The sequence below is a fragment of the Bombina bombina genome, chromosome 2, assembly GCF_027579735.1.
Source record: "Bombina bombina isolate aBomBom1 chromosome 2, aBomBom1.pri, whole genome shotgun sequence".
Classification (NCBI taxonomy): domain Eukaryota; kingdom Metazoa; phylum Chordata; class Amphibia; order Anura; family Bombinatoridae; genus Bombina; species Bombina bombina.
In genome coordinates, this window is record NC_069500.1 from 34,389,353 (window position 1) to 34,402,297 (window position 12,945).

General features: G+C 40.7%; 1 protein-coding gene across 4 annotated transcripts in view; it reads right to left on the bottom strand.

The window, feature by feature from the left end:
* Nucleotides 1–12,945, bottom strand: part of FANCG (FA complementation group G) — a 151,044-nt gene that overhangs the window by 133,585 nt on the left and 4,514 nt on the right. For all 4 annotated transcript variants that reach the window (XM_053701003.1, XM_053701002.1, XM_053701000.1 and 1 more), the window contains exons 2-4: nucleotides 6,093–6,202; nucleotides 4,978–5,068; nucleotides 1,897–2,028 (exon numbers count right to left, since the gene is read on the bottom strand). In XM_053701003.1, coding sequence (XP_053556978.1) covers nucleotides 1,897–2,028; nucleotides 4,978–5,068; nucleotides 6,093–6,185 — 316 coding nt within the window. In that variant the 5' untranslated portion in view covers nucleotides 6,186–6,202. The remainder of the gene's footprint in view (nucleotides 1–1,896; nucleotides 2,029–4,977; nucleotides 5,069–6,092; nucleotides 6,203–12,945) is intronic.

Genomic DNA, 12,945 nt, shown 5'->3' on the forward strand with positions numbered 1-12,945 from the left:
CCGGACGAACAGTTCCTCACCGATCCTCTGGGTATGCCTTAACGAGCTCCGTTCCCGCGTCCTCATGGGGTCCGGAAAGCCTTTGTTATCATACTTCTTCAATCCAGTAACGCTGGTAACAGCATGTTGTGTAAACTGCTTAACGCTTTCATCTCTGTTGAACCTTGTATATGTTGAGTGGACTGTGATAGGTCAATCATCCACACCTGACCTCAGGGAGCCAATCCAGGACAAAAACAGGATCCAAAAGGTAACAGTCCAAAGGAGGTGCCAGGTGATATGGAGAAAATAATGCAATTTTAAAAAGGAAAAACCGGCACCCTCCAGGACAATTAAAACAAATCTTCTTTATTGGTCACATTAAAAAAACACAAAAGTACAACAGCCAGGTGTGCTCTGATTTGTGAGAGTGTACGTTTTAATTGACCTGGTGGGTGCCAGTTTTTTCTTTTTGAACTATATACTTATATACATATATATTTCCACTTTGCTGCGCTACTTACCCCCTTCGCTGAGCAATATGCAAATGAGGCTCGCATAACCGGCAGGCTTAAAAACAGGAAGCATAACTACATTCTGCTGATAAACAATGGCAAGAGTCTACGCAAAGACAATATGGTGCTTTAGTCTCACTGGTTAGCTCAGTGCCATTAGTTTATCTGAAACAACCTTTATTGACAATTGTCCAGTACCATTTGGCCATTTATAAACATTTATTCCCTACCTAAAAGGGTTAATAAATATGTAGTTACTGTATATATATATATATATATATATATATATATATATATATATATATATATATGTGTGTGTGTATAATAAAATAAAGAATTGATATGGTTATTTTATGCTTCTACAAAGTTGCTAAAGGGGTCATAAAATATTGGACATTTAAAAAAAAAAAAAAAATAAAAGGGATCCCTGTCAGAGGGCACATTGTAAGTGCGGCCAATAGCCCACCTTAGCTGCGCTCTGGTTTACGGTTTTCCTAAGCGTCCTTGGCATCACGCTAGCTTCTATTTGTTAGTTGTGCTATTCCAGTGAGAAACAATGGGTTAGTGCGCACACGTTGTCTCTCGCACTAAACTGTTTAAATAGTGCGCTTCAGATTTACTCCTTGTCTGTGTATTGGATCAGCTTGTTCCTGGGTGCGCTATTTCTAGCTAATATTTTGTTGCTAACTTCTGCATGTTCATTGGATTCTTCTCTGTCTGCCGCCTGCCCTTGTCTTTTTGGACTATGTTTGACTACTCTGTGGATTGTTGAATTGGTACCGCTCTTGTGTCCGCCTGGATTCGAAACTCTGCCTGCCCCCAAATATTCTTTTGCCTGAAAATGTTTGTACCTTTTTGTCCCACCTGCACTTCTGATGTGTCCTAGTCCTGCTGAATTCCACTATATTTGCGTGTGACAAGAATACTTGTTGTGCCCGACTTCTCTTACTACCTATTGAGAGTCAAGTCCTGGGTTTCACTCAGTGTGTTGGGACAGTGTTACTAATTAGCCGCTTCTCGCTTCTGGGTCCTCTAACAAATTGTTTCTTAACCGCGGTCCTCAAGTACCCCCAACAGACCAGGTTTTCCTTATAGCTGAACCAGTGCACATGTGAAATAATCAGCTGAAGGGTGACAGCAGGTTAGTAACAATGGTTACTGATTAGCTGATTGTTTCACCTGTGCACTGGTTCAGCTATAATGAAAACCTGGCCTGTTGGGGGTACTTGAGAACCGCGGTTGAGAAACACTGCTCTACTGTACAGACATTTACTACTGGCCAAACAGTCCCTGAGACTTATGCAGTTATTTATTTTTTATTTTAAATAAGTAGTAATATAGCATCAGCTGCAAAGACAGAGTAAGACAAATGGTAAAGATCATACACGGTTACGTCTCCCACCTCTGGTTAGCGCTCTGTCTATCTGTTCAATGTGTTCTTCACTAAAACCACTGGTCAGGTTGAGCTGGAAAATCATCATATTATACAGAACAGTTAACTCCAGCGGGAGGCTGAAGACTGTGGCAGGTAGACCTGAAATCACAATACGGTTAAACTTTAAGGACTGGTGTCATGAGAAATAATCTACCATAGATGAAGGAGGATTTAAACTGTTTACATTTACATATAATGTAACCGGATGTGAATGATCACGCACAGATTCCTAAGGACAACTTGCTCACTAGGTGCTAAGTCCTATGCCTGTATCAGTTGACAAAGACACAACTATCAAGCATGAAAAGAAAAACAACCTTTTTGGCACAGGTACATCATCAAAAAAATTTAAATAAAATAAAAAAGTGATACATTAAAAAAAATGATTTTAGAAAAAACAAAGAGAAGCAAATAACTTTAATGCCCATTTCAGTAAAATACTAAACATAATAAAATGAAAAAAACTAACTATACCGTAAGTAAAAATTAGAGATTAAAGGCAACACAGAAAGGTTCAGTCAGTGGAGGATATGGGAATATGCAAAGCAAATAGAGAATGGCTAGGCAGAGAATTACAAATGCCATAGGACTGGGCAGAGAGAGCAGATACTGTCTGAAAACTGATGACAAATTCTTATTTTTATATATTAGCGACACGATAAAAATATAATAGAGATGATTTGTAGTCATAGACAGGGGCGTATTTTGGCTTAGTCAAGCAAGGTACTTGCCTAGCAGATTTGGGGTGGCAGCACTTTCTGAGTCTTACTACACACACACTCACTACACCCACACCTGCACCACTACACACGTACACTCTCACCATATATACACACACTCACTACAACCACACATGCACCACTACACACACACACTCACTACACACGTACACTCATTATATACACACACACACTCACTACACCCGTACACTCTCACCATATACACACACACTCACTACACCCACACATGCACTACTACACACTCACACCATACACACACACTCACTACACACGTACACTCATATACATACACACTCACTACACCCACACATGCACCACTACACGTACACTCTCACCATATACACACACACACCACTACACACTCACTCCAGACTGCACTACACACGTACTCTCTCTCCCTATACACACACTCACTACACCCACACATGCACCACTACACACTCACTGCAGACTGCACTACACACGTACACTCTCACCCTATACACACACACTACACCCACACATGCACCACTTCACACTCACTGCAGACTGCACTACACACGTACACTTTCACCATATACACACACTCACTACACCCACAGATGCACCACTACACACACACTGCAGACTGCACTACACTCTCACCATATACACACACCACTACACACTCACTGCAGACTGCACTACACACGTACACTCTCACCATATGTACACTCTCACCATATACACACACACACTCACTACACCCACACATGCACCACTACACACGTACACTCTCACCATATACACACACATGAGCACATTAAAATTTACTTTAGAAATGCCATGAAAAAAAGTCATGTCACACCCTCACCAAAAAATATTATGGCCCAAATAGGCCTAGAGCCTGGGGGGCAGAAGAGCTTTGAATGCCTAGGGCAGCACAAATACACACGCACATGCGTTGATCACAAAAGCCCCCGCCGCCGTTTTTTATGGGATTTTGGTATTACATATACAGCGCCGCATATAAATGCGGCACATATTTCACCCGTCGGCCGCTATTTTTACTCCCATAAGCTAACATGGGACCGCGTCGCAAATCGGTATCACATATTCACCGCAAGGACTTACGTGGCAAATTTTTTTTTATTTTACTCCATTTTCTAGATTGCAAGTTCCCACGGGAATAGGGCCCTCAATTCCTCCTGTATGTGTTTGTAAATGTTGTCCTGTCTCCTACAAGTTTTTTTTATCATTGTTTTATCTAAATGAAAATGGAGCTGGGCAGAGAACAATATCAGAGTAACTATAAGAGCTATTTTGCACTTAGTTGAGAGGGTAAATACATTTCAGGTTTAAAGGGCCATAATACCCAAATGTTTAAACACTTGAAACTGATGCAGCATAGCTGTAAAAAGCTGACTAGAAAATATCACCTGAACATCTCTATGTAAAAAAAGAAAGATATTTTACCTCAAAAGTTCCTCAGTAGCCACAACCCATTGGAATTCTAAGCAACAAATCAGTATGTCTGTCCCGGGACAGCGGAAGGAGCGAGCATTCGTGCCCACTTATCTTATTTCCCTATTCAGTGTAAGGAAGTTTACTATGAAATCTCATGAGATCACAGTAAAAGAGTTCATGACCTCAGCACTGTTGATGCTGATTGGCTGCTGTTCATTTTTTATTTTTTTTTACCTGCAGCTGAATTATAACTTTTTACACAGAACTTACTCTGCTGAGCTGAGGAAATTGTGAGGTAAAATATCTTCCTTTTTTACATAGAGATGCTATGTGATATTTTTGTCAGCTTTTTACAGTTATACTCATCAGTTTCAAATGATTTAGCATATGAGTATTATGTCCCTTTAACCAAGCACCCCCTCCGTCAATAGCTGAAGTTGAGAAACCATATAGAGTCCAGCTAAATTGGGAACATCCCATTAATGGAGATATATCATGGCTGCTATAATGTTGTACTTGCAATATACCATTGTTACAATGTCATAATGAAGTCACAGCACTATTGGCTGTATAGCAATGTTGCTCTTCGCCATATTTTGCACCCCACTCTGGCATCTAAAGGGTTATCAATTTACCCTAACCACAGGCTGCCACAATCACCAACATCACCTTATAAAATGATCATTAACTGCAACATTCTCACACCAGGACATCACAGGTGGCGAGATCTTATATCTATACCCAAGATCTCTGCCTGTGACATTCCAGCAATGAGACTGATCTGCAATCTCACAACATGCACAAATGCGGTCAGATACCAGCAATCATAACAAAACAAGAACGTACACACAACTTAGCAATACGGGACGCAACACACAATTACCTTGTATTTTCTGTAGCAATTTGTCCAAATCAGTGTAGCAATTCTGTAGGTTCTGTCTCACTAAATATGAGTTCTTGGAAGAACCTGAATCCTGGGAAGATTAACGTTGTTAATAAGGAATATGTACATCACAGACAGACAATCTCTTAGTGATATTAGAAGTAGGATATGCCCAGCTAATAATTAGTTATATCACAATGACTAATAACTATAACTCTATTACAACTCTATTATAACTCTATTTACAAGATCACAAATAAACATCACATTTCCTGTCTAAACCATTTCTTCTTTCACTATAAAATCAATATCAGGAAGAAATAAAAAAGTATTTTTACTAATTGATCTATATTATTCATTTAAGAGCATGGACATTTTAGTCACAAACAGAACTTCTCTAAATCGATAGCGTTATTTTTTCTAAAAACACTCTCATAAAGCATTAATTAAGGGAAAAGCGATTAAAGGGACACTAAACCTATTTTTTTTTTCTTTTGTCATTCAGATAGCGCAGCAATTTTAAGCAACTTTCTAATTAATTCCTATTATCAATTTTCCTTTGTTCTCTTTCTAACTTTATTTAAAAAGCAGGAATATAAAGCTTAGGAGCCGGCACATTTTTTGTTCAGAACCTGAGTTACGCTTGCTTATTGGTGGCTAAATGTAGTCACCAATAAGTAAGTACTATTCAGGGTGCTGAACCTAAAATGGTTCGGCTCCTAAACTTTGCATTCCTTCTTTTTAAATAAAGATAACAAGAGAACAATAACAATTGATAATATAGGAGTCAATTAGAAGATTGCTGCTCTAACTGAATCATGAAAGGAAACATTTGGGTTTAGTGTCTCTTTAAAACTGTTGTACACAATGCCTCCCCTTGATGCAGCCATTTTATAGCCATATGAGCTTGATCTGCAAACGGTACAAGTGAGCTCACGCAGAGCAGTTTATTTCAGACCAAAGTGCTGGAGTTAAAGTTTTTCCACTGTCTCTTACAAACATAGTTTATGCATTTGACAATGTATGTGATTTAGTTGTATTCTTAATATCAATGTTATTGTCCTCCAATTTGAAAAAGGGACATATTTTTCTTCAGTATAAACCAACAAGAGTACCTGCCACTGGCTGAGGATAGCATTATTTTCTTCCGTCCACCACCTCAAACAATCACCATCGCCAGGATCCCTTGCTTCTGAAATCTCCTCCATTTTCCAGTAACTTAAACCTAAAGAAAATGCAATTCCCCCATCAATGCGTTGTCATAGGCAACAGTGAGGTAAAAGTCACAGATGAGACCCACACTAGGCCGAAAACGTACGTCTGGGGTTTGGCTGGTCTCTTGTTCAGGGAGGGATTTACTTGTATTTCGGGGCTGGACTGTGCTGTTTAGTCAGAATCAGACTGATATACTAGAGGAAAGTTATTCTCTGTGAAAGGCACATGCTGAGGCTGCTCTTGGGGTAGTAACTAGCCATAGAATAAGCTATTTCGCTATTGTCTGTTCCCTGTTTGAGCGCCTCTCTCTTTTTGTGTAAAAGTCAGTTTTACTCAGAATAAAATAGTCTGTACATGGGGCACTAGCATCCCTATTACAGCAACTTGACACATTTTAAAAATATTTTTAGAGGGTTAGTAGGACAGATAGATGTCAGATTAGACCGATGACTCTGAAGCCTCTATCAGTTATATGCTCACATCAGATGTCAGATTAGACCTATTATTCTGAAGCCTCTATCAGTTATATGCTCACATCAGATGTCAGATTAGACCTATTATTCTGAAGCCTCTATCAGTTATATGCTCACATCAGATGTCAGATTAGACCTATTATTCTGAAGCCTCTATCAGTTATATGCTCACATCAGATGTCAGATTAGACCTATTATTCTGAAGCCTCTATCAGTTATATGCTCACATCAGATGTCAGATTAGACCTATTATTCTGAAGCCTCTATCAGTTATATGCTCACATCAGATGTCAGATTAGACCTATTATTCTGAAGCCTCTATCAGTTATATGCTCACATCAGATGTCAGATTAGACCTATTATTCTGAAGCCTCTATCAGTTATATGCTCACATCAGATGTCAGATTAGACCTATGACTCTGAAGCCCCTGTCAGTTATATGCTCACATCAGATGTCAGATTAGACCTATGACTCTGAAGCCCCTGTCAGTTATATGCTCACATCAGATGTCAGATTAGACCTATGACTCTGAAGCCCCTGTCAGTTATATGCTCACATCAGATGTCAGATTAGACCTATGACTCTGAAGCCCCTGTCAGTTATATGCTCACACCAGATCTCAGACTAGACCTATGACTCTGAAGCCCCTGTCAGTTATATGCTCACATCAGATGTCAGATTAGACCTATGACTCTGAAGCCCCTGACAGTTATATGCTCACATCAGATGTCAGATTAGACCTATGACTCTGAAGCCCCTGTCAGTTATATGCTCACATCAGATGTCAGATTAGACCTATGACTCTGAAGCCCCTGTCAGTTATATGCTCACATCAGATGTCAGATTAGACCTATGACTCTGAAGCCCGTCAGTTATATGCTCACATCAGATGTCAGATTAGACCTATGACTCTGAAGCCCCTGTCAGTTATATGCTCACATCAGATGTCAGATTAGACCTATGACTCTGAAGCCCCTGTCAGTTATATGCTCACATCAGATGTCAGATTAGACCTATGACTCTGAAGCCCCTGTCAGTTATATGCTCACATCAGATGTCAGATTAGACCTATGACTCTGAAGCCCGTCAGTTATATGCTCACATCAGATGTCAGATTAGACCTATGACTCTGAAGCCCCTGTCAGTTATATGCTCACATCAGATGTCAGATTAGACCTATGACTCTGAAGCCCCTGTCAGTTATATGCTCACATCAGATGTCAGATTAGACCTATGACTCTGAAGCCCCTGTCAGTTATATGCTCACACCAGATCTCAGACTAGACCTATGACTCTGAAGCCCCTGTCAGTTATATGCTCACATCAGATGTCAGATTAGACCTATGACTCTGAAGCCCCTGTCAGTTATATGCTCACATCAGATGTCAGATTAGACCTATGACTCTGAAGCCCCTGTCAGTTATATGCTCACATCAGATGTCAGATTAGACCTATGACTCTGAAGCCCCTGTCAGTTATATGCTCACATCAGATGTCAGATTAGACCTATGACTCTGAAGCCCGTCAGTTATATGCTCACATCAGATGTCAGATTAGACCTATGACTCTGAAGCCCCTGTCAGTTATATGCTCACACCAGATCTCAGACTAGACCTATGACTCTGAAGCCCCTGTCAGTTATATGCTCACATCAGATGTCAGATTAGACCTATGACTCTGAAGCCCGTCAGTTATATGCTCACATCAGATGTCAGATTAGACCTATGACTCTGAAGCCCCTGTCAGTTATATGCTCACATCAGATGTCAGATTAGACCTATGACTCTGAAGCCCCTGTCAGTTATATGCTCACATCAGATGTCAGATTAGACCTATGACTCTGAAGCCCCTGTCAGTTATATGCTCACATCAGATGTCAGATTAGACCTATGACTCTGAAGCCCGTCAGTTATATGCTCACATCAGATGTCAGATTAGACCTATGACTCTGAAGCCCCTGTCAGTTATATGCTCACATCAGATGTCAGATTAGACCTATGACTCTGAAGCCCCTGTCAGTTATATGCTCACATCAGATGTCAGATTAGACCTATGACTCTGAAGCCCCTGTCAGTTATATGCTCACACCAGATCTCAGACTAGACCTATGACTCTGAAGCCCCTGTCAGTTATATGCTCACATCAGATGTCAGATTAGACCTATGACTCTGAAGCCCCTGTCAGTTATATGCTCACATCAGATGTCAGATTAGACCTATGACTCTGAAGCCCCTGTCAGTTATATGCTCACATCAGATGTCAGATTAGACCTATGACTCTGAAGCCCCTGTCAGTTATATGCTCACATCAGATGTCAGATTAGACCTATGACTCTGAAGCCCGTCAGTTATATGCTCACATCAGATGTCAGATTAGACCTATGACTCTGAAGCCCCTGTCAGTTATATGCTCACATCAGATGTCAGATTAGACCTATGACTCTGAAGCCCCTGTCAGTTATATGCTCACATCAGATGTCAGATTAGACCTATGACTCTGAAGCCCCTGTCAGTTATATGCTCACATCAGATGTCAGATTAGACCTATGACTTTGAAGCCCGTCAGTTATATGCTCACATCAGATGTCAGATTAGACCTATGACTCTGAAGCCCCTGTCAGTTATATGCTCACATCAGATGTCAGATTAGACCTATGACTCTGAAGCCCCTGTCAGTTATATGCTCACATCAGATGTCAGATTAGACCTATGACTCTGAAGCCCCTGTCAGTTATATGCTCACATCAGATGTCAGATTATACCAATTATTGTGAAGCCCCTGTCAGTTATATGCTCACATCAGATGTCAGATTAGACCTATTATTCTGAAGCCTCTATCAGTTATATGCTCACATCAGATGTCAGATTAGACCTATGACTCTGAAGCCCCTGTCAGTTATATGCTCACATAAGATGTCAGATTAGACCTATGACTCTGAAGCCCGTCAGTTATATGCTCACATCAGATGTCAGATTAGACCTATGACTCTGAAGCCCCTGTCAGTTATATGCTCACATCAGATGTCAGATTAGACCTATGACTCTGAAGCCCCTGTCAGTTATATGCTCACATCAGATGTCAGATTAGACCAATTATTGTGAAGCCCCTGTCAGTTATATGCTCACATCAGATGTCAGATTAGACCTATGACTCTGAAGCCCCTGTCAGTTATATGCTCACATCAGATGTCAGATTAGACCTATGACTCTGAAGCCCCTGTCAGTTATATGCTCACATCAGATCTCAGATTAGACCTATGACTCTGAAGCCCCTGTCAGTTATATGCTCACATCAGATGTCAGATTAGACCTATGACTCTGAAGCCCCTGTCAGTTATATGCTCACACCAAATCTCAGACTAGACCTATGACTCTGAAGCCTTTGGCAGTTATATGCTCACACCAAATCTCAGATAAGACCTATGACTCTGAAGCCCCTGTCAGTTATATGCTCACACCAAATCTCAGACTAGACCTATGACTCTGAAGCCTTTGACAGTTATATGCTCACATCAGATGTCAGATTAGACCTATGAATCTGAAGCCCCTGTCAGTTATATGCTCACATCAGATGTCAGATTAGACCTATTATTCTGAAGCCTCTATCAGTTATATGCTCACATCAGATGTCAGATTAGACCTATGAATCTGAAGCCCCTGTCAGTTATATGCTCACATCAGATGTCAGATTAGACCTATGACTCTGAAGCCCCTGTCAGTTATATGCTCACATCAGATGTCAGATTAGACCTATGACTCTGAAGCCCCTGTCAGTTATATGCTCACATCAGATCTCAGATTAGACCTATGAATCTGAAGCCCCTGTCAGTTATATGCTCACATCAGATGTCGGATTAGACCTATGACTCTGAAGCCCCTGTCAGTTATATGCTCACATCAGATCTCAGATTAGACCTATGACTCGGATTCCGCAGTCAGCTATATGCCCACATCAGACCCAATCACTTAAAGTGCCGGTAATGTGTTACAGCATGTCATTTTATCACTAGCATCACTGCAACTCTATGTGCTTAATAGAACAGTCTACTCCAAAGTTTGTATTGTTTAAAAAGATAGATAATGCCTTTATTACCCATTCCCCAGTTTTACATAACCAACACAGTTATATTGATACACTTTTTAACTGTAATTACTTGCATCTAAGCCTTTTCTGATAGCCCCCTGATCACATGACTTTTTATTTATTATCTATTGAGATTTTATCCAATTAGTGCAGTGTCTGCCACAACCCACGGGTGTGAGCACAATGTTATCAATGTGGCTCACATGAACTAGTAGTCTCCTGTTGTGAAAAGCTAATTAAAAAGCATGGGATAAGAAGCTGCCATTAGTGACTTAGAAAAAGGCAGAAATGTAGATGTTTAAAGGTTATAAAGTATATTAATATAACAGTGTTGGTTTTGTAAAGCTGGGGAATGGGTAGTAAAGGTAGGCTTACCAGAAGTCCAACTTTTACTGGGATTGTCCCGGTTTGGAGGCGCTGTCCCAGTGTCCCACCCAGTTGTTCATTCTGTCCCAGTACGGTTGCCACCTCCAGGTTTCAAATCATGTGTCTGGGTTTCAGACCGCCTGAAACCCAGACACATTATTCAAAATGACTGGACTGTGGCTCTCCAGTATAGTTGGATGCTGGTACTTTGTTACATACAGCCCTGCTTAGCTTAACGTTCGTGTCCTTCAAAGTTTACATTTAGTAATACAGGCTGAGTGAGCAGCATAGGGGTTTTTTTAATTTTGTAGTACTACTTGGTTTATTTTTCTAAGAATTTAACCCCCGACCCCTGGTGACATTGCTGGTAATACACCTTTAGGGGAATCATATGGGTGTGACTAGGAAGTACAGACAGGCAGGATTTTTGGCCTGGATCTTGCTTTACTTCATGCAGGATAGCATTTTGGCTATAATCTTCCTGCATTATGGTATAGAGTAGCCTCTTAAACAGCTTTAGTGGGTACGTGTTTCTTTTTTACTTTCATTCAATGTTGTATTTATGCCTTATCAGTATTTGGCTCTGTTCCTTAATTAGACACATAAAACACATATTACACTGCAGATATTAAATTGTGAAATTGATCATTATGAAAGTGATAATTATGCTTGATGTTTGGCATTATTTAGAATCTGAGATTTAGATTAATGATTTATTTCCCATGACAACGTAATGGTGCCTTTTTTACTAGGGGGTGGTGTTATGGTCTATTTAAACTGTGTGATTCACTTGTTTGACTGAGGAAGGGTAGAGTATCCACGAAACATTACACACATAAAGCTACTACTTTAAAAGGACCGGTAATTGCCACGCCCCCTCGACCACGCTCCTGACCACACCCCCACTGGCATCGCACAGGTGGTCCCAGTTTCACCTCTAAAAATTATGGTAAGCCTAAGTAAAGGCATCATCTATCTTTTTATACAATAACAATTCTGGTGTAGACTGTCCCTTTAAACCTAAAGGGTGTAAAGTTGGGGTGAGCATTTGGATGCTTAGGGAGCATCCGAATGCAAAAGGCGTCACCCGCTCGTGCCATTCAGCTCTTTTCAGAGCCCTATTTCTTCTAGTGAAAGTTGTGATGATAGCAGGATGTGATGTCACTAGCTGGTGGGCGGGGCTTAGGTCCGGTGTCTGTGTCGCAGTTAGTTTTAAGACAATCAACCTGTTTGGATGTGTATTGCTATGCTCTGTAATAAAATAGAGTTGTACCATCATTGCTGTGTCCTGCATATGTCCTGCATCTCATGACATGGTGTCAGAAGTTCTGGACTACGCTTCTGTTTCTGATGATAACGATGTCAAAGTTTACCCCACCTGAGCCTTTTGACTTTTCTCAGCCTGCAGCTTGGCCCACATGGCGTCAGCGGTTTCAGCGCTTCAGGATTGCATCCAAACTGAACAAGGAGAGTGGTGAAGTACAAGTTAATTCTCTTTTATACTCCATGGGGAAAGATGTAGAGCCAGTGTTCAATGCTTTTACTTTTCAAGAAGGGGAAGAAGTTAACTTTGATATAGTTATGGATAAACTCAGTGCCCACTTTGTGCCCAAAAGAAATGTGATTCATGAGAGAGCCTGTTTTCACAAACGTAATCAGCGTGTGGGAGAATCTGTGGAGTCATTTGTGCGCAGCCTGTATGAATTAGCTGAATTCTGTGAGTTTGGTGTTGCTAAAGAAGAGCAAATCAGAGACAGAATAGTTATTGGAATTGCAGATGCTGAAGTCTCCCTGAAGCTGCAGTTAGAGCCTGATTTAACGTTAGAAGGG